Source organism: Mastigoproctus giganteus, chromosome 3 (genome assembly GCF_048544385.1).
Source record: "Mastigoproctus giganteus isolate SK-2022 chromosome 3, ASM4854438v1, whole genome shotgun sequence".
Classification (NCBI taxonomy): Eukaryota; Metazoa; Arthropoda; class Arachnida; order Uropygi; family Thelyphonidae; genus Mastigoproctus; species Mastigoproctus giganteus.
Genome location: NC_143577.1, coordinates 257,513,806 through 257,536,765, shown reverse-complemented (window position 1 = coordinate 257,536,765; position 22,960 = coordinate 257,513,806). Strand labels below are relative to the sequence as shown.

Genomic DNA, 22,960 nt, shown 5'->3' with positions numbered 1-22,960 from the left:
GATTTCTCGTAATCTGCCTTCGCCTGCCGACCCTCCTTTGTGACCTGATTACAGATTAACTTATATCTGCCATAGGCTTCTGAGTCGCTTGATAATTTATATGCATCCCATGCATTTTTCTTCTCTGTTACGAGTCTCATTAGTTCATTTGACAACCATTTAGGCCTAAACCTTGAACAATATTTCTTAATAGGTATGAAACTTTTAGTAGCATCCACGATTAATTCCTTGAATGCTTCCCACTTAGAATTTACTGTAGGTAACATCGTCAGTTGATCCCACTGTACAGAATTTAAAAACTGTCTGAGACCACTGTACTCGCCTTTACGGAAGCAAAAACCCTTTCCTTTACCCCTGATGGTAATTAAATCTTTAAGTAAATCCCACGTCAGTACACTGTGATCACTGCCACCTAGTGGTTCCTTTATCTGCAAATTCTTAATACATGAATGATCACTGCTGATAACCAGATCAAGAGTATTACTTTCTCTGGTTGCCTCTCGAACATGCTGCTGCAGAAAACAATCATCCAACAAATCCACAAAAGTCTGACTAGTGTGTGAGTGCCCAACCCACAAGTTCCAGTCAATATCTGGGAAGTTAAAATCCCCCATTATAACTTTACTAGCCCACTCTATTTCTCTGTACAATTGTTCGTTGTACTCATTCGAGTCATTAGGCCTATAACACACTCCTACTCTCAATTTTGATCTCCCAATGCTTATGTCACACCAAACTGACTCAACAGTGCACTGTCCATCTATATCAACTGGATGCACTTCTTTTGATTTTATGTTTTCTTAATTAACAGCATAACACCTCCTCCCTTCCTATCCTTTCTGTACACATTGTATTCCGCAAATTCCAGTTCTGCATTCCTTATATCTGTGTGACACTACATCTCTGCTATCCCAACAATATCCGCCTTTGATGTCTTGACCAACACTTCAAATTCATCAAATTTATTTACTATACTTCTAGCATTGGTATACATGCAAGTATACATGCACCTGTTCCTATTCCCAGCCACTCTAACATATCCCATATACCCACCTGTTTCACGATGACTGACATCCGTCCCTGAAACCCCCAACACCCCTAGCTCCAGGTCGCTACTTATTCTAATAGAAGTTGTGCAAGAATCACCTTCACCTCTGCCTGCGGTTACTGTTAAATTATTAGTCTTTGTATCCCCCCAAGCTAGCAGTTTTCCGACCCACCTAACACTGCCTCGATAGCATCGGCAAATATTCTTGCACCCTTTCTATTTAAGTGTATCCCATCCCAGTAGAAGCAGTCTCTCCTGTTAACAAGTACAGTCCAGGCTGAAAAAAATTTAATCCCTTGAGCCTTGCACAATCTTTCCAGGGCCGAATTGATCGACAAGGCTCTCATCATATACTCCCTCCTATCGTGTCTGGGCAGAATTGCAGACACTTTCAAATTCAACCCTAATTCACGGCTTTTGTTCAACAGTGACCTGTACTTGCTAAGTAGTTCCGCCGGTCTCCTACTCTTAATATCATTAGTGCCAACGTGTACAACTATATCACCTTTTGTGCCCCTAAAAGATGATATCTGCTCTACAACGTCATCAACCTTTGCCCCTGGCAGACATACCCTGGTCCTGTTCCACCTATCCTTTTTACAAAGCATGTTTCCCGTTTCCCTGACAATAGAGTCACCCACAACTACTAGTTCCTTTGGGACCAGCGCAGTCTGCCTTGGGGGTTGCCGCTCTGTTGCGTGATGACCAAGTGCAAGCTCTGGCGTTGATGTGGGCAGCTGAGAGCCTGATGGGCCCCTCAATTTAGATCTTTCGAGAGCATCCACCCTGTCCTTCAAACTCTCATATAGGCCCATAACAACGCTGAGTTGTCGCCTGATTTCCTTACACTCCTTACATCGCGCACACACAAAGACATCCTCCATGGCAATATCATGTTCCGTTCCAGATAGTTCAGCAAACATTTCACAAGTTGCACATTTTTTTAGGCTGTGATCCGTTGGAGAATCGCCCCCCTCAGTTCTCCCCCGAGTCACAGCACTCCTGCCACTTTGTGCCCGTTGCTTTGCTGCTCTAGTTTGGGGCATGATATTTTAGATTAATAAGATCAATAAATTAAATTAAATTAAATTAAATGTCAATACTACGCTATCTAATAGAAACAGTGAAGCGTATTACTGTTTCTATAATTATACGTTAGAGCTACCTAGCTACCTCAATTAAAAATTTGAATTCCCTACCACTATATCCAAAAACAATGCCTGCTATATTCGAACGAAATAAAACCGTTAGGTTTTATAAAGTATTACGTATATCTACAAAAACTGTTTATATAAATTAAAATAAAAATAACCAGCGTAATTAGAACTATAAGACTGCGTATTAAGTACAATAAAAAATAACAATTATGTAAATAAAAAGCAAACACTTATCGTTTATTTCGGAACCTGTAATTCGCAGCTGTATTTTCTAAAGAGAGTCAGCGCCCTCTGTTCGCAACTCCAGCTGGCTTCAGTTTTCTAGTCACACCAACCCAGCAGGTCGAGATGCTGAGGCTTTTGCAATTACTAATGACCTTTCACAGACTGCTCATTTACCTACAAGAATACCGGACAACCCTAATCATACAGCCAATACGCTTGATCTTTTTCTCACAAACAACCCTTCTAAGTACACGGTCGAAGTGAGAGGTCCTTTAGGCACTTACGATCACAACTTGGTGATTGTCTCTTCTCCAATGGAACCTTTATGTCATGGCTATTCCCAACCTCGTGTTGTTTGGCATTACAAGAATGCAAAATGGGATGACCTTCGAGATTTCTTTTCTTCATTTCCTTGGAAGGATTACTGTTTCAAACCTTTTGATGTTAAGATTTGCTCAGATCGTATCAGTGAAATTATTCTTGCAGGAATGGAATCCTTTATCCCACACTCCACTTTAAAATCTCGTCCTTTATCTAAACCTTGGTTTTCCAATAAATGTGCTAAGGCTGTTAAAGAGAAGAACGTTTCATATAGTAATTGACTTGTTTCTAATTCTTCAGTTTAATTTTCTGACTACACCAAAGCTCGCAACAATTGTAAAGCAGTTATTAATCAGTCCAAACTCGAGTTTGAACAGGCTAAGAGTAGAAAACTTGCTTCTTGCCCTAATGGTAGCCGACAATTCTGGTCTCTTGCCAAAGCTATTGGCCGCAACTTTTGCCCATCTCTGCTCCCACCTCTGTCCGAAGCAGATGGTTCTGTTGTCACTTCAGCCAAGGATAAAGCTGACCTGCTAGCATCCCATTTTTCTTCCAGCTCATGTATTGATGATCTTGGTAAAACACCTCCCACTATTCCTAACACAGTCCATTCAATGCCTCCTGTCGTCTTCCGTCAAAAGGATATCAAAAGGATTTTGATGAATCTTGATGCTAAGAGAGCTCCAGGTCCTGATGGTATTTCTCCACTTGTTCTCAAAACATGTGCTCCTGAACTTACTCCTATTCTTTGCCGCCTTTTTTCACTTTCTTATTCCAAAGGTGTTTTTCCTTCTGCTTGGAATTGCTCATATCCAGGCAGTTCCTAAAAAGGGTGACAAATCCCTCCCATCCAATTATCGCCCCATTGCAATTACTTCTACTCTTTCTAAAGTAATGGAGAAATCAATTAACCGCCAACTCTTAAACTACCTAGAAACCTTCCGTCTGATCAACGATCGCCAGTATGGATTCAATCAGTGTCGATCCACTGGTGATATTCTGGCTTATGTTACCCATTTAAGGGCAAATTCAATGGAAAGGTTCGGTGAAACACAAGTAGTTGCTCTTGACATCTCAAAGGCTTTTGATCGTGTTTGGCATAAAGGTCTTCTAAACAAGCTTCCATTTTATGGTGTGACAACTGTTTTTAATAATTAGTTATCCAGTTTTCTCTCTGATTGCTCACTGAGGGTGATGGTAGATGGCTCTCTGTCTTCTAACTTTTCCACTAATGCCGGTGTCCCCCAAGGTTCAGTTCTTTCCCCTACTATTTTCCTCTTGTATATCAATAACCTTCTTCCATTGGCTGGAAATCCTATCCATAGTTTTGCCGACGATAGCACATTGCATTCAACTTTCCATTTTGAGAAACCTTGTCCTGCTCAATCAGCTTCAACTTCTCGAAAATCTGCTGCCAATTCCTTAAATGCCAATCTTCAGGTAATTCTCCAGTGGGGCAAAGACAACTTAGTTGATTTCAACCCTTTTAAAACTCGGTCTTGTCTTATATCTCGCAAAAGGATTCTTCTGCTCCTATGCTTATCTTTAGTGACACTCCGGTTTCTAGGCAAAATGATATATCTCTTTTGAGGATTACCCTGACTTCTAATCTCTTTCTCTTGGCACAAGCACATTACAAATATTGCTTCCTCTGCATCTAAAAAAATTGGTTTTCTCTTTCGCTCTTGGCGTTACTTTTCTTCCAAACAGCTGCTCACTCTGTATAAATCGCAAATCCGCCCTGCCATGGAATATTGTACCCACATCTGGGCGGTGCCCCCAAAAACCTCTCTCAGGCTTCTTGATTCCATTCAGAAGAGGGCAGTTAGGTTAATTAATGATTCATCTCTAACAGAGTCTCTCCACTCGCTGTCTCATAGACGCACTGTTTCTGCTGCATGCCTCTTCTACAGATACTTCCATGGGCACTGTTCTTCTGAATTGGCTTCTATAATTCCCATTTGCTCTTTCAAAACAGTCCGAACACGTGCCGCCACCAGCCAACATCCATTTACTGTCCAACGTCAAACCCACAGAACCAACTTTTCATCTTCCTCGTTTATTCGAATAAATTCAACTGCCGTTTTCTGGAACAACCTTCCTTCATACGTATTTCCTGAAAATTACAGTCTACAGAAGTTCAAGTCCAATGTCAACAAATATCTTCTTTCGTCTTCTCAACCTGCAACCCAAGCACGGCACTAAGTAGTATAGGTTCTAATACCTCTCGTGTTTGGGGCTCACATAAAAAAAAAAAAAAAAAAATTCTTTGCATCCTGTTCCTTTGTGAACGCATCATAGTATCCAATCAAATTAGTCAGACAAACTTTCCCTTAAAAAAACCATGCTGTGTCAGAGCTATAACTGAAGTCTTGTCTAGATGATTCTGCAGTGCTTCTTTAACCAGTGCCTCCATTAATTTTCCTGGAACAGAAGTTAAGCTCACAGGTCTATAATTACTTGTGTCAGCCTTTGATCCTCCTTTGTGAATTGGGGTCACATTTGCACATTTCCAGTCTATGGGTACCTCCCCTGAGTCCAAGGAAGCTCTCATAATTATGGCTAAGGGTTTGCTTACTTCCTTTGCTGCCTCCTTTAATATAACTGGATAGATCCCATCCACCCCGGATGCCTTTCTTGTGTTTATCTTCAACAATTTCTCCTCCACTTTACTCTCAGTTATTACAAGATTCTCTAGCTTACTGTTACAGTTGAATACACCTCTGGCTTTCCCCTCACTAAATAACTCCTCATGTGTGAATGTCGATGCAAAATATTCATTTAGTTTGTTAGCTACCTGAGCAGGATCATCAACAGTTGACCCATGGATATCAAGTGGACCAATCTGATTCATCCCCTTCCTTCTAGAGTTTACATAAGTAAAGAACTCTTGGCTGTTTTTCTTTGCATCCCTTGCCAAGGATTTCTCGTAATCTGCCTTCGCCTGCCTAACCTCCTTTGTAACTTGGTTACAGATCAACTTGTATCTATCATAGGCTTCTGTGTCACGTGTTAATTTGTATTTATCCTATGCATTTTTCTTCTCTGCCATATGCCTCATTAGTTCATCTGACATTAGGCCTAAACCTTGAAGAATATTTCTTAATAGTTATAAAAATCCTAGTAGCTTCCAAGATTAATTCTTTGAATGCTTCCCATTTTGAAATTGCCGACCGGTCTATCCAGGTGAGTAAAGTGCCTGCCTGGCAACCCAAAGGTCGCGGGTTCGAATCCCGCCTCGGGCTTGGATCAAAGTACTGCAAAAACCTTGGGAAGTGCACTATGGCCACAGAAGCCGATGCGCCAACAACTACCAAAAAAAAAAAAAAAATTTTGAATTTGCTGACGGTAACATCATCAGTTGGTCCCACTGTATAGAATTTTAATTCTGTTTCAGACCACCGTAGTCACCTTTACGAAAGCAATAACCCTTCCCTTTACCCCTGATGGTAGTTACCTCTTTGAGTAAATCCCACTTCAGCACACTGTGATCACTGCCAATTAGTGGTTCCTTTATCTGCAGATTTTAGATGCATGAAGAATCACTGCTGATAATCAGATCAAGAGTATTGCTCCCTCTAGTTGTCTCCCGAACATGCTGCTGTAGAAAACAATCATCGAATATGCTGTACCAGACTGTTTTCATTGTTTATGGAGGGACTGTTTGCATTTGAAACTGTAATTTAGCTCCGAAGGCCACCAGGCATTAGTTCTAGCAGAGATAGCGACCTGTTTAGCTGCTGAGAACATTGTAACAGTGTGCAACAATCTAGTTAATATGTCTAGAGCTAGTTCCAGATCCCCTGATTCAAGAACTCCCCAGAGAAATAATCGATGGGTTGTTGATCGGATTCAAAATGGGTTTCAAGTTTAATGTCGACGCTACAGGAACCATACGATAATATGAGGGCGAGGCGATGAAGACCTCTAGTTGGGCCTTCATTTGTGATTCTGAGGCCACTAGGTGCAATCCTAGCCATAAGTGACTTATGAAGATTTTGGAGACTTTGTGGTAAGTTAAAATCTCCGCAGATGAGGTGGATGACAGATGTGTGTTGGGCGTATTTATTAGCCAGGATGCAATATCATTGATTGTCTGAGCATCGGGTGCTGGAGGTATATATATTGCACCGAGATCTAATAAGCAGGAGTTGATCTTGACCATTATAATCAATGCTTCGAACAGATTGGATTTGCTGGAGACTACATGTACGAACTCAAGTCTGCTGGCATTTATAATAACAGTAACACCCCCACCACAGGTGTGAGATCTGGAGCTGAAGAAAGATTTGTAACCGGCAGCTTGGGCCGAGGCAGTTAATTCTTGTTGTGGTTCCAGCCAGGTTTCAGACATGTAGATGGCATCCGTCATTTGGGACAGGAGTATCTGCTCTGCCCAAGTATCTCAAGCTTATTCCGAATACTGCGAACATTTTGATAAAAAATCTTGAGTGTACGGTGACGACACGAGACCTTCAGGAGTGCTGATTTGAGGACAGGATTTTTTTCTTCGTTGGCTTTTTAGCACGGTTGGTTATAATAGTTAGTATCAGCTGAGGGTGGATTTCATTGGAGCTGTGGTATTGCAGAGATTGATCAGAGGTTTTGTCATCAGGGTATGTATAGGGCTCATCATCGTGTGACCCTGGTTCCTGTATTCGGGATTTCTGAGAATAAGAATGTTTATAATGGAGTCACGCTTGGGAGTTGTCTTGGTCGGACAGCGGATTAGCCATGACTGGACGTAGGGTGATATTGGATTTAGGTTCGTAGTATGGCCTGAGTAGTGATCCAGACGGCCACAGAGCAGTCGTTGATATGGAGCTGAAATGCTGTGCATCGCACTCAACTTTGAACGATTTATTTTTATTTTTTTATTTTTATTAATAACAAGTTACACAACAGGTAACCATGAAGAGTGTATCTGAGATCAGATCAATAAACATAATAACAATAATATGAAATCCAACAGGAAGATAGACATTGATATAGATTCAAACAATAAAAGCATATGTACAAAAGAGGATTGCATTAAGTTAAGTTAGCGCTAAAACAATTAATAATTAATCAGTTAGAGAATAGAAAATAATAAAACAAATAATAAACTACAATACCAGATGAGAGCTGGTCACTTTGCAGTTTAAGAGAAGAGGCAAACTTGTGGATTGAGTTCATCAGTGACTGGGAGTTGTCAAAGAAGTCAATTAGAGAGTCATTTGCTGATTTGCTGATTCTGTTCAGTGGACTGAACTTCATCAAGTCCGTGGTGGCAGAGTCAAGGCGAAAGAGTGTAAGATCCCTGACTTGTCTGCAAGGAGCATTGAAGTTGATTTTAGTGAGGATATCAGATGCTTCATAAATTCCAGTGATTACTTTGGCTAGAAGGGCGATGTCAGCAGTAACTCTTGTAGTGCACAGAGGCCTCAGATGAAAGTAATCACACAGCGATTCATAATACACTGAGTGATAGAATAGAGGATTGCGGTACGTAAGGTAACGGACAAAGTGTTTTTGGACTGCTTCAATTTTGTTAGTTAAAGTCTTTGTGTGAGGATTCCAGATGGGTGAACTGAATTCAAGGATTGGCAGAACAATAGTTTTATAAAGGATAACCGCATATCTGTAGTTTTTGAACTTGTATGTGTTCCGTTTGATGAATCCCAGTGTTTTGAATGCTTTGCTGGTGATTTTAAGGACATGGGCATCGAATTTAGCACTGCTGGAAAAGAGAATCCCCAAGTCCTTAACTTGGGCACACCTTTCGATGATCACAGAGTTAACAGTGTACTCCGTATTTATTAGTTGTGGAGATCTGCAAGATGAGAAAGAGATTACTTTGCACTTCGAGGGGTTAGCAGACAAGCCATTCAGAGATAGCCACAGAGAGAATTTATTGAGAGCACATTGAAGCTGTTGAGAATCGGTAATCTCCTTCACTGCTGAGTAGATCTTAAGATCATCTGCATAAAGAGCAACTTGAACATTGGAGGTATAGATGAAAGAAGGAAGATCATTTAAGAAAACAATGAAGAGAGTAGGACCTAAGGGGGAGCCTTGTGGTACTCCACTTAGTGGTATAAAACAGTCTGAGTTCACTTGATTGATGATAACGCTCGAGGAACGATGCGTAATATAGCTGCGTAGCCATGACAGCAAAGGGTCACGGATACCATATAGCTTAAGTTTTTCCAGAAGTTGTTCTTGCGGGACTTTATCAAATGCCTTGGATATGTCTGTGTAGACTGCATCAACTTGAAGGTGGTTATCAAGAGCTTCCGAGGTGTATTGCCAGAAAGGAAGTAAATTTGTGACTACTGACTTGCCACTGCAGAAACCATGTTGATTCTGATCAATGAAAGGCCTGAAGAATTCGTAGAGGTGTTTAGAAGAGTTTAGCTAGGCTGTTTTGCAAGGTTATGGGTCTGTAATCAGTTACATCATTTTTATCAACTCTTTTGAAAATAGGAACTATATTGACCTGCTTAAAGTGCTTAGGATACTTCCCCAGCCTGAGAGACAAGTTGAAGATCCGCAGTATGAGGGGTTTTAATGTAGCGACAGTCCTTTTCCAAAATAAGCCTGGAATGTCATCTGCGCCTCTAGTAGAGTCATCTCTCATGCTTTTTAATGCCGAATTTAAATCTTCATCAGTGATAAAGAGGTTAATGAGGATATCATCTTTAACAGGTGTGAAGTCAGGAAATGAGGCAGGTCTCAATGTATCATTTGTTTGAATTCTAGAAAAATGTTTGGCATACATTTTTAAATGTTTGAAAAATGTATGGAGGGGTGCTTTCTTAAGAAGTGTGACGGACACGTTAAGGTGCAGCTCATGCATTATGTGTGATTTGATATCATCTGGAGTTGTATTTGGGGCCAGTCGGGAAACGAATAGACTTCGTCGAAGACGGACAGTTGGCGGATGCATCGCCTGCAGCTTGGAGGTGGCCGAGGTGACCATTTTAAATGATCGCCTTCTCTTTGGTACATTAGGGGTTCCCAATTTACCCACTTCAGGGTGGCGAGGCTTACTGCAGTAACTCTGGGCCACAAGTGGAAGAGGAGGTGCAGCGACAACTTCCGCCCAGGATGGTTGCAATGTTAGCAGTGAGGGGCCGCAATTGTGGATTTCAGGTTTCTTTGGCATTGTAGGTTGATACACCCGGCTTGGGTGCGAGTAAGGCTCGTTGGTAGTTTCAGGGTTGGGTTTCCATTGCAATTTAGTAGATTTGTGATTTGTGTGATTTGTGTGATTTGTGGAGCGGGACACTAAATGGTTTATCTGGGTTAACTGATTCTTCCTTAGGATTGGCAGGGTTTCTGGTCTGGTTTTTCTGGCAGGGAAGTTCTTTGGCTATCTGGATCTCAGGGAAATTTAGTGTTTGGCCGGAATTCAAAACAGTAGTGCTGTAGGATAGGTTATTGTGAGCCTGATTATTAGCGTAGGTCTGTGTCGTAGCGCATTTAATAGCTGGACCACCATCATTACATCTACACAAACTTAGGTCTTGAGAAAGGTTATCAGCTATGGAGGATACCTAGTTATAAGTAATGCAGAGCGTGCGATGTTTGATATCTTCAAGTATTGATGTTATAATAATTTCAAGTGATTTACGGTTCTTGAAGAGTCATGTGGAGGGTCTAGGAGACAAATATTCAGCAAGCGAAAAATTAGTTTGTGTAGACACATTAGTAAACGTGATAGAAGGTGGGGAATTCCTTCTTTGGGGATCCGTATGCATTGTTGGCTGTGCATGCGGGATATTGGCGAAGTCTTCTGTTTGAGTTGCTACAGTGGCGACATTGTGACGGTGGGACTTAACCTTCGCTTCCGTTAGGTTACAGAAACTAGAGTCTTCATCATCATGGTCAACTAAACAGGTTGCGGTGTTAGTGATATCATAATGGGAAATAAGCCGTTCCACGGATCCGGCACGTATATCTGGGAAGCAGTCAGTTGGATGAAATGTGTCAGCCGCTGAGGTGATGGAGGTTGTTGATGTATCATTATCAGCTGCTAATGGGACTGCAATCGCTTCACCAAGTTGTATATCTGTGCAACTGGCAAACTGCTCGCAGGACCTATATTTTTTTGGCTGGTTGTTCTTGCAAGAAAAGGAAAAAAGAACGCCGGTGAAGATAATCAGGGAAGAATAAATCTTTCCTAAAAGTATACATTCCTAATTACAAATTACTACTTTCACCCAGAGCGCATACAGTCTGTAAATCTTCATTTATGATATATTCAATTCCAATGTTAATTCCGAAATTCGGCGAGTAAGAGTGTCGATACGGTATTTGGACCATGAAGAAAGGGTGAGATAGCAAATGCTATTTGGTGTTGCGCTGTGCTGTGCTGAACATTTGCGCTAACTCACAATAGTACGAGACAACGTTTGCTACGTTACCGTCAAGATGGCAAGTGGTGTTGGGTGGGTGTTTGCGTATAAGCAGATAAACACGTACCTCTACAAGTGGGAGTGTCTCCGGTCCAACTCCCGTCTTTCCCACACAGCCGTTCGCCGTCCCCTATCAAGTAGAAGCCTAAATCGCAGGTGTAGACTACATTGGTGCCTTCTAGAGGAGTCTGACCATTCACTACGACGAGCTGCAATTTTCCATTATCGATTGGGAAGAGTCCTTCGCACACGATGGCTGCAAAGAACACGACACCACAGTTAACACATAGAAGATGCTTCACAATTTCTCTTTGATAAACATTACAAAAACATAGATGCGAGTATTTTATAACGTCGTTATTCGCCGTTCGAAATTTTAAATTATGAACAGTTAGTTTTTACCTCTTCCAGCAAATGTTGCAAACCTTGTTTAGGTACGCAAGGGACGGAGCACGTTTCGCGTTATTGAGTTTAAGAATTCTTAAATTCAGAATTTCGGACATCCCACGCAAATGAACTTACGTTTGCATTCGGGGGCTTCGCTGGACCACTGACCCGAAGGCAAACAGTGCCTGGCGGTGGATCCTTCTAGTTCGTATCCAGAGATGCAGTGGTAGTGAACGTGCTCATCATCGTGAGCGGTAGTGTAAGAGTTCAAGTGCAAGTCTGGCCGTCCACAGTCATAAGCATCTGCAAGAGAAAATAATTCCTTAATTTTTCTACTGAAACAGAAAATCCCACTTAAAAGAAAACAAAGATTAGCGAGAAATATTTTTAATAGCCACACCCTCATTTGTTTAGTTGGGGGAGGGAACAGCATTGCAGAAAAAGGCACAGTAGCATAAACTGCAGATACACGATAAGGTTTATTATTTCGCTGAGGATTGGATTTTGTTGTAAGTTTATTATAACTGAAGTAAGACAGGGCAGTCTTACTTACCTCTGAGTACCTGCACTTCCACTTCGCACAATTCAAACATCCCTTCTGAATGATCCGCATCTTCGATGTGCACAAACCGTCCATTCAGTCCTCTGCCTTCTGCGCATGTCAAGACCACGGTCTTCGATCCTGCTGGCAGGAAAGAAAACAAATTAATTTATCACGGACCGATTAAGGTTTTCAGGGGCTGATGGGCATATTATCTTACGAGATAAGGCCATTAGTCCCTGTTTATGAATACAGTAAATTCACAAATCAGACCCTGACGTTCCCTAACTGAGCAGTTCAAGGAATTCATTGAATTCAAGTAGCCGAGTGGGCAGGAGCGGGGGTGCAGTAGCACACGCTCTTTGAATAGACTGGGGTTCAAACCCCTGACTGCTGAATACGGTCGATCTGCCAACCCGCTCTGGACCAGCGTGCCAGATTATGGTACATTTCCCTGAACATGAATTGTTGAGGAGGCTTCCATCCTGCAGTGGGTTGATAATGGCTGCACTTCACTTCAAAGGATGCACACGGACTTGGTAATTGTATGTTTGGAGTTAATAAATTTGGAATATTGTTCATTGGGTGCATCTTTATAGATTATTTTGCGTGATGGAAAAGTTAAAAGTGCAAATTTCAAGATTATACCTGTACATAATGAAGATATAAAGCTGATGTCGTGTTTTTTCAAATGAAATACAAATAGTCCCATAGGTATTCGTGAAACGCCCGATTAAATAGGCCTTATCTCTTTATTTTATTACTTTTATTTTCTGTATTTTGTGTTTATGAGCTGCTCGTGGATGTTTGGACCACCACACAATAATTCCTATGTCAAGAACATTTTCTATTACGCGAAAATAATAAAATAAAAATGCAAAATCGGCATTAATAAAAGGTGCGCTCCATTCGTTTTTCCCACTACAAAATATTCGTCCAATTATTTTTCCAATATGCCAAATTCTTCTATATGTATAATTATTACTCAAATAAATATCTCCGATGTACGTAGAGAGGCCTACAACAGTGTCAATGACAATATTCACAAATTTCGTCAGTTCTCTGGTCGGTTTGCCTGTTTTGTTGGATGAAAAACTGGAATTTCTTGGAGAAAAATACTCGCTATTCGCGCCTGACACTGACAGTGCCCAGAGCTTTAATAAAATTGTTATTAATCTAAGATTTACATCCAAAAGCGGAAGAACAAACTTTTTTTCGAACAAGTGGAACATATTTTATGCATTGGTTCATACACTTAGTGGCCAAAATATCCGAAACCTTTTGCAATTGCTTTCAATTAATAATTAAATGTAGAGTATGCAAATGAAAGTTGTCACGCAGTATGATCACAAGTTCTCGTTATCAGACAAATGCCTCTTCGTCTTGGGCTTCTCAGTCGATCGGGTTGTGGGATATGATAAGATGTAAGATATTATAAGTAAACAGAAAACCGTACAGGGTATATGTAGAAATTGTGAAGTTATGCGAAGAATTATTTTGGAATTTTCGCTTGAAAATTGACCGGAAACAGCTGAGGTTTAGTTGAGGTAAAAACCACGTTAGCCACCTTAATTATCGGTCTCTTTTAAACATAAAACATTTGTTCTTTTAACACAGATCGCATCCATTCTGATGTCATCAATGAGGGACTGTAATATCGGATCGGAACTTTGTGACTCAATAGAAGGGTACTTTACTGGTGTGTTTCGGGCGTTATGTAGAATGTGACTGCGATAAATGACCAATGAATGTGAGAGGCACATGAGTCTCGGTCATCTGCCTGTGTAATGAGTTACTGATCTCAGTCATGCGCTTGCGTAATGAGTTATTAAGTCACAAACTAACCAGAAAGGTGAGAGTTCACTTACCAAACTTGCCATTAAAAGAGGCGCATCGCTGGTACGAAGCTGCTTGGCCATGACCTTCGGCACTGATGACAGACACCGTGAACACCATGGGTTCATCTAAGACAAACAAACAGATCGGTCAGAAATAATGGCGGAAAACAAGAGAACTTACACACTCAACCTCGTGCAGTGTATGCGTACTCACCTGTAGTGAGCAATGTCAGTGCCACGGACATCACCTGTTGATTTCCGCCCATGTCCAGCCTCCACCAGCGTGGCTTCCTCTTCCTCAGGTATGTGCAGGTGGACTTGTCGCCGTCAACAGCAAAGTCTTCCGGAGCGTGAGGAAACGTCTCCGTGGATGAAGCTTTCCCTATGGCTGCCATGCTGTCATCTGCAAAGAGGGAAGAGGTTAGTGAGCGTTTTAAGAGAAAGTAAGCGAATTTTTTTTTTGGAATACACGAGACCATGAGTATTTGAATGCAGGCATTGAAATACCAATAAGAACAAGATGTTTTCACCATGTTCATCTGTATGCCTGAACTGGTAAAAAAAATACAGTAATTTGGATTAATAGGAAGTTCCGAATTAATGAGGTTTTACTACAATAAACAGAATGCAATAGTCACTATGCTAATTAAATTAAAGTATTTTTATACTTAATTATAAATTAAACTATAAAATATTTAAGGGCAATGGCCTGATGCTACGAGGTAGAATGACTAACATATAGGTTAATAGGGTTTTCACTATTGCAACACCCGGTACCTGCCCATCGACCGAGGAGAGGCCAACAAGCTTTGAAACGGTGCCGTCTGGGTGGTGGTGGTATCCGCTAAGAATAAGTAACAGTAGTCTTCGCCACTGGTGAAGTGTTATTTAGTCAAGGTAGTACAATACCATGGCAACTCGTTATGAAGGCATTCACAATATGAGATATAAACAAAACGATGCCAAATTAATTAATTAATTAATTCATTCAACTACTTTGATAGGCTACGTTAAAATGATGCTTTTGCACTAACCTATAATTTAGTTTTAAATTAAACTTAATCTTTCAGATATGCTGTGCTGCTACCTGGGAGTCTAAAACGTTGATGGAATTGATATTCGAGTGACTCAAGTCAAGTGGACCCAACTTCGGCGAAGTCCGGACGGTCTGTAACAGCCAAATCTTCTGCTTTTGCACCTTCACGATGGTGGGACTGTTAGTAATCCTGGGTATAACCTCATGCGCAAGCACTCTATGGGTGATCACCCAGGTGTAAACCAACGTAAGCAGGGGTCGGGGTGTGGCGCCCTTACCACACGGAGGAATGCCGCCCCTCTGTGCTACCAGGCAATACTAGGTTGTTGATTTCAATCCTTCTGAAACTCAGTCCTGTCTTATATCTCGCAAAAAGGATTCTTCTGCTCCTATGCTTATCTTTGGTGACATTCCGATTTATAGGCAAAATTTCTTTTGGGGATTACCCTGACTTGTAATCTCTCTTGGCACAAGCAGATTACAAATATTGCTTCCTCTGCATCTAAAAAACTTGGTTTTCTCTTTCGCTCTCGGCGTTACTTTTCTTCTAAACAGCTTCTCACTCTGTATAAATCGCCAATCCGCCCTGCCATGGAATATTTTGTTCCCACATCTGGGGTGGTGCCCCCAAAACCTCTTTCAGGCTTCTTGATTCCATTCAGAAAAGGGCAGTTAGGTTAATTAATGATTCATCTCTAACAGAGTCTCTCCACTCGCTTTCTCATAGACGTACTGTTTCTGCTGCATGCCTCTTCTACAGATACTTCCTTGGGCACTGTTCTTCTGAATTGGCTTCTATAATTCCCGCTCTCTCTTTCAAAACAGTCCGAACAAGTGCCACCACCACCACCATCAGCCAACATCCATTTACTGTCCAACTTCAAACCCACAGAACCAACTTTTCATCTTCCTCATTTATTCATTCAACTGCCGTTTTCTGGAACAACCTTCCTTCGTACGTATTTCCTGAAAATTACAATCTACAGAAGTTGAAGTCAAGTTGAAGTTAACAAGCATCTTCCTTCATCTTCTCAACCTTCAACCCACGCACGCATGGCAATAGGTATTATAAGATTCTGTACCTTTCGTGTTTCGGACTTTCTTAAAAAAATAAAATTTGACGTTTCAGCAATAATCGAATATACCATTATCATAGAATTGTGCGTATGAAATTATGACTTTTATTGAGCAGTTTTTATTGAGCAGTTTTTTTGAATGGTCCAACTGCGGGACTTCACAGCATCACCTGCAAAGATGATTGGTTTCATTTGATGCTATCATAATTTGGTTTCGAACTTCCAAGAACATTTAAACAGGGTGGTGAAAACTAATCGCTGAATGTGAGAGAAAGAATGTTAATAGGGTTTCCAAGACTTGATTCGGACGATGGGACGAAACACACATTGATTATCGTATTCGGACTAAGGTTAAATGAATTTCGAACTCTCGATACGGATAAATGTGCAACACGAATATGAGCAACATAAAACTCGCCGAAATTATAAAAAATAACAGTCCTTCGTGTCATTATTCTCCCCGTATTTCTGAGCGATGATTTTTTTTTATTTTACTTATTTAAAATAAAATGCCAGTTCCCCGGTGACATTTCATCCAACAAGCTTTCAATCTGAAAATTCTGATTCCGAAATGAATTCTGTCCGTAAAATAAAAGAAAATGCAATCACCTCGAAAGCGAAGTAAGAGATTTCTGGTTTATCTTCCCCCATCGCTTTAAAAACACTAAAAGAAATGTTTGGCGAGCGTAAATTTAAAACTTAAATGCACCGCGCAGTTTACAGGTTTCAACTACAGCGCAGAGATCTCGTGTGGTGGCCTTGAAAGACACTTGGCAAGCGACTACACCTTCGATATCTGCAGCTCGGGTACCAGGAAGAAGAGGAAGAGTTCGGCGAGGGGGTGGATGGAGCAAATAGAAGCTCTAAAAATGTTTTCGGCAGGTATTTCTAGGAGCGCAATCGTGTCATTTAATCCACCCACTCCTACGTGGATTTATTGATCCACTTCAAATTTAGTGACGAAATGCTTGCACTCTCTAGCAACTACGTGTATAGCATGTACGTGTTACAGCACGTTCTTACCAAATACACAATTAGGGTTCAATAAATTGGTGCAAACGAGCCAAATATAAAATATCAAAAAAATCCATCCACTACGAGTCTAATTATTACATGCGGACGGACAAAGAAATAATAATATTATTATTATTGAAATTAGTTTATTGAACTAAATATTTGGCTACTTTATAACTCAAAAAAAAAAAAAAACTTCTTTCATAAATCGAATACTGTCGAAGGGGTGGTCGTCTCTGGGGGTTCAGTAGTAACCAATCTGGTTACTTCCAGGCAATATATCTCTATAGAAAGGAACTGGGTATATAGACGTTCTTTATCTCGATCTCGCCAGAGCTTTTGACTCTATTGGTGCGTAATCGACACAAAAACATGATGTGTGGCTTCAACAACCTTCTTTTTAAGCAGACCATTGAGTGTAACGGGTAGATCATATCAAATTAAAAACGTCCCAGCACTTTTTCTGTTTCACATTCTTCGCTGGTGTCACTCGAGGTTCCTCCTTAGGTTCTTTACTGTTCTTAAAATAATAAAACCTTCATAAAACCACAGAGCAGGATTAAATAAATCTGAATTAACAAATATTATTCTCCCAACTCTAGAATCTGTGTGTAAAGTTTGTTACTTAAAAGACAAATCAGCAGAATTCAAACGAGGGAATTCAGTACATATATTTTTTTATATTTTGATTGCGTGCAAATGGACGTGCAGTATCACTATCAAAATTCTTATCTCTTTTCTTCGTCGTATTTTATTAATAGAATTTATATAATATAATCGGGATAAGTTATAATATCTACTTAATAAGATTAGTGAAAAATGTATTTGAAGAAATTTTACATCTACTTGTTGAATTAAATGCATAAAGATTCTTTGGCAACAAATCCCATTCTTCAACCAGCAGACCTGTTGATATTTTATTTAAAAATAAAACAGAAAGCTGCGCTAAAAATGCGTGTCTCGTTAATAAATAAGCAAGTTATTCGTTATTCAATTGGCGTTAATGAATAATCAGAAACTAACCGCAGATCGGTATCTGGCCAGTCCACGTGCCGTTTTCATTGCATCTGCGCACGGTGTTCCCCAGGAGGAAGTATCCCTCGTCGCATCTGTACACCACAGTTTCCTCGTCGTCGTACTCTTCCTTGTCGGGTTCCACCGTTCCATGGGCGGGAGATCCAGGGAAGCCACAGTCCTCACCTGGAATGAAACAAGCATTTATTATTATTATTATTATCTTTATTTTCTACTAAGAGACATCCGCTTACGACTATTATTATTATTATTATTATTATTATTATTAACAGCTACAAAACAGCAAACAAACGTGCCTGAGGGTACAGCTACAAAGCATTATTACACAGCTTCAAAGCAGAAGCTTGGAGTATACATTTCCCAAAGTAAAGAAAAAAGTAAATGCACAGATAAAATAAAACTAAATAAATAAAAGTAGGACTCATCCGTCCTATTTAAGCGAACAGGTAGGAGTAAGGCAGAGCACTGCTATTTCTTCACACACATTACACAATCAGAGTCTTAGAACTTGCAAGAAGAGTCCATTTTAAGTCAGGTAACGGATGAGGTTAGCAATTTCAGTTGCGTCTTGAAGTGTCCGGGGGTGTCAAATATCTCCACATTTGCTTTGTTCATTGATCTTGCAGAACCAGGGGGCGCACATTCAGATATACAAATATAAGTTATATACAGAATTATCCATTTATAATTTATACAAATCATCATCTTAATAAATTATACATTGTCTAATTAATTATATTATACATATCATTAATTGCCTTATTTCACATGACGGGTAGATAGAAAGAAAGCACAAGCACAATTTGCAATTTTACAAGGAATTAGAGAATGTTCACATCTACCATTATTCTCACAGCGAGTTCACAGAAAGATAAGACGTCCAATGAAATCATAAAAGGAGCACCAGTGAGAAACAAACACAGTCCCGACCAGTTCATTCTTCATTTCCTGCATTCTCTTTTGTTTTCATTCATCTGTGGGCTTCACTCAACATTTATAGGTGGAGTAATGCATTTTGAAACATTTCAGTCCTGGACCTCTTCTCTGTGCAAAGCTTTTCTGGGTCTGCTTGGAGATCGTTGTACATCTTAATGCTGTTCAAAGGAAAAAATCACTGAAGGCTTCCCAGCTGTGTGAGCGAGCTACTGAGTGGAGGGGATGTTGTTCTATTCGCCCACCTTTGCGTCATGCGGGGCCGAGTCAGCAGGTAGCCAGTTTTCGGCGAGTCGAGTCTTCCGGTCAGCACTTTTGCAAGCGTGAGAATGTTCTTGGTGACAATTCTGTGAGACCAAGGCGTGACATCCAAGTTGGCATATAAAACAGCCATTGAGATTGTAAATGGCTGCGTAGATCCTGTTTAACCATCTCAGCATCCAATACTCTAAACCCAGGAAAGCCTTGACGGTAGTGTCCGGGGCAGAAGACCAAATCTGAGATGCGTAGAGAGGGATGGGGTTGACGCATCTTAAAATATATTGTTTAACAAGGTCGGGGTTCCCGATACCCACCAGTTCTTGTCTGGAGGTCCATAGGGCTGCGTAAGTTTTCTTCTTTACATGTCCGAAATGGGGTGTGAAGTTTAGGTTTTCGTCCCATTTCAGACCAAGATCAATATGTGTCCTGACTTTTTTGACCATCTGCCATTCACGCTTATTGATATGTGGCTCTTTATTACCTTGTTGGTGAAAACCATTTGTACTATCTTGTGTTCGTTTAGTCCGCTGGAATGCCGGCTAAACGAACTTAAGATGCTTAACGAGCATCTTAAGTTCGTTAAGATGCCGGCTGGAATTTTCATCTATTATTGCAAAGCGCAATTCGCAAATATTTGAAGTTCATCGAAGTGGCGGTCGCGATGGTCCAATGCAAATCCATCGACCTTTTCACGAATGCGTTACCTCGAAGCATCAATGGCACAGAGGACTGCCGCTGTCATCACTGGTAAAAAGTCTGCGCGGGTAGCACAGTGGTATCGTCACCGTCCTCCCCACATCGAGTGGAAAAGGCCCGGGTTCGAATCCCGTCGATGACGCGAGGAACTTTAATGGGCTTTTTTCACTCCGTGGCTGAGTTAGTTGGTCTCAGGCGTAGATAGCAAGGTTTTTCTCCCCAGTAACTGGGGTTTTTTCGTCCAGCAAAACAGGCAAATCAACCATAGAACATACGCAATTTACAGACACAAATACGGGTTAATGTATTTAATTACGGGTAACCCTAGAAAATAATAAAAAAAAATCACTGGTAAAAACTCGCCGTTAACTGCATTCTCTAATATTTTGGTGGGGGTAGCTTATAATAAAATCTTTTAAAAAAGTTCGTTGATGGATTTTTCAACACTCCGTGTGTCCAGTGGCCGTTAAGTTTTATTGACTCCGAGACCTTCTTGATCCATTACGTGCTTCTACGTCACACCAATATTTACACTTTATTTGTTTATTCGGGTAAAGGTAAAGTTACATCCAACAAACAAATGTTTGTTTGGTGGATGTAACTTCAGGACGACTCTGCTCCTTGTCATCAGGCGAAAAGTGTACGTAGGCACTTCTGTAGTTACTTCAGCTTCATTTCTGCATTAGAGCTTTGACAGTAATGTGGTTACATTTGTTACAGGTGAAAAAATGGTTGGAAGAACGGTCCATTACAACTGTTAGCTCGCCAGGAAACAGCCCGGCCAGACCTGAATCCTATAGACAACTGTTGGAATCGTGTGGAATCTGCAGTTGCCAGAAAGAAACCAAAACCCCTTCGTGAACTTCATAATTGGTGTTTGGAACCACGCACTATCAGTTGATTATCTTCAGAAATTGATGCTGTCAATGCCTCGACGGTGTGCTGCTGTCATCAGGGCCAGAGGTGGGCGGTTCAACTAAATATTAGTTTGCACCTTTTCATTTTGTTTTCCATTTAAAATGATAAACTGATGCAGAATCTGATAACATTTCAGCCATAATTCTCGTCGTGTTTACCAAAACTGTTGTATGTTGGTTGCAAATACTCATTTTGAGTATTTGCAACCAACCATGAGCACCTGTCAAATATTACTTAGCTTTGCCTTAACTATTAATAAATATTAGCATTAGTAGAGGCACATGATGCAAGAAAGCAAGCTTATGCAGCATCAGCCCTCCACAACAAGGGATGGAAGTCTGTTCCACCAACCAACCACCCGCTGGCTAAAGGCAAATTTCCTCAGGTCTATCCTACATCTGTCTTTCCTCAATTTGAATTTATGCCCTCTCAGGTGATTATTCTGAGCAAGAGGAAGAATCCCATCAGCATTGAGCATGCTTAAACCATTCAAGGCTTTATACACCTCTATCAGATCACCTCGCTGGTGCCTAGTCTCCAGACACTGTAATTTGCAAAACTTAAGCCTTTCTTCGTAGGAGCACCCCTTTGTTCCATTCACTAATCTTGTTGCCCTTCTCTGTACTCGTTCCAGCATCTCTACATCCTTCTTGAAATGAGGCCTCCAGACCTGTATACAGTACTCTAGGTGTGGCCTGACCATTGCCTTATACAAGGGAATAATCACCTCCTTATCCCTGCTGGAAAAATTCCTGTATATCATTGACAATACTCCATGAGCTACTCTTGCAGCCCGTCTGCACTGCTCAGAGAACTTCATATCTGCCTGCACAACCACCCCCAAGTCCCTTTCATTCTCTACCACTGTCAGTGTAGTACCACAGAGTTGATACGTTGCTCTGGGGTTGCTGTTTCCCATATGTAGTACTTTACATTTGTCAATGTTAAACTTCATTTGCCACCTCTCAGCCCATCTGCTCAACCTTTCCAGATCCTGTTGCAGCAGCATGGCGTCAGTAGTGTCCTTAACAACTCTGCCAAACCATCAACAATATTATTTATAAATACAGAAAACAACAATGGACCCAACACTGAAACCTGAGGGACTCCACTAATAACATTAGTCCACGATGAGCAGTGTCCATTAATTACCACTCTCTGTCTTCTGCCACTCAACCATTCCTTTATACATAGAAACAATTTGCCACCAATGCCACACTGCTCCAAATTGTGCAGCAGTCTTCCATGTGCAACAGTATCAAAAGCCTTTCTAAGATCCAAATATATGATATCAAAGTTATTACCTGCATCCAGTTCCTTTGTGACTGCATCATAGTATCCAGTCAAATTGGTCAGGCAAGACTTCCCCTTAACAAAACCATGCTGCGTCTGAGCTATAACTGAATTCTTGTCTAGATGATCCTGCAGTGCTTCTTTAACTAGTGCCTCCATTAATTTTCCTGGAACAGAAGTTAAGCTCACAGGTCTATAATTACTTGTGTCAGCCTTTAATCTTCCTTTGTGAATTGGGGTGACATTTGCACATCTCCAGTCCATGGGTACTTCCCCTGAGTTCAAGGAAGCTCTCATAATTATGGCTAAGGGTTTGTTTACTTCCTTTGCTGCCTCCTTTAATATAACTGGATAGATCCCATCCACCACGGGTGCCTTTCTTGTGTTTATCTTCAACAGTTTCTCCTCCACTTTACTCCCAGTTATTTCAAGATTCTGTGGCTTACTGCTACAGTTGAATACACCTCTGGCATTCCCCTCGCTGAATAACTCCTAATGTTTGAATGTAGATGCAAAATATTCATTTAGTTTGTTAGCTACCTGAGTAGGATCATCAACTGTTGACCCATCAATATCAAGTGGACCAATCTGATTCATCCCCTTCCTTCTAGAGTTTACATAAGTAAAGAACTCTTTGCTGTTTTTCTTTGCATCCCTTGCCAAGGATTTCTTGTAATCTGCCTTCGCCTGCCTAACCTCCTTTGTAACTTGGTTGCATATCAACTTGTATCTATCATAGGCTTCTGTGTCATGTGTTAATTTGTAAGTATCCCATGCATTTT

At 40.8% G+C, this 22,960-nt stretch overlaps 1 protein-coding gene across 1 annotated transcript in view; it reads right to left on the bottom strand.

Annotated features, from left to right (window-relative positions):
- The window catches only part of LOC150089095 (uncharacterized), an 81,725-nt gene that overhangs the window by 25,224 nt on the left and 33,541 nt on the right, over nucleotides 1–22,960 (bottom strand). Inside the window, exons 2-7 of the mRNA XM_090370406.1 lie at nucleotides 18,066–18,242; nucleotides 14,131–14,319; nucleotides 13,947–14,042; nucleotides 12,091–12,222; nucleotides 11,673–11,840; nucleotides 11,218–11,406 (exon numbers count right to left, since the gene is read on the bottom strand). Coding sequence (XP_090226532.1) covers nucleotides 11,218–11,406; nucleotides 11,673–11,840; nucleotides 12,091–12,222; nucleotides 13,947–14,042; nucleotides 14,131–14,319; nucleotides 18,066–18,242 — 951 coding nt within the window. The remainder of the gene's footprint in view (nucleotides 1–11,217; nucleotides 11,407–11,672; nucleotides 11,841–12,090; nucleotides 12,223–13,946; nucleotides 14,043–14,130; nucleotides 14,320–18,065; nucleotides 18,243–22,960) is intronic.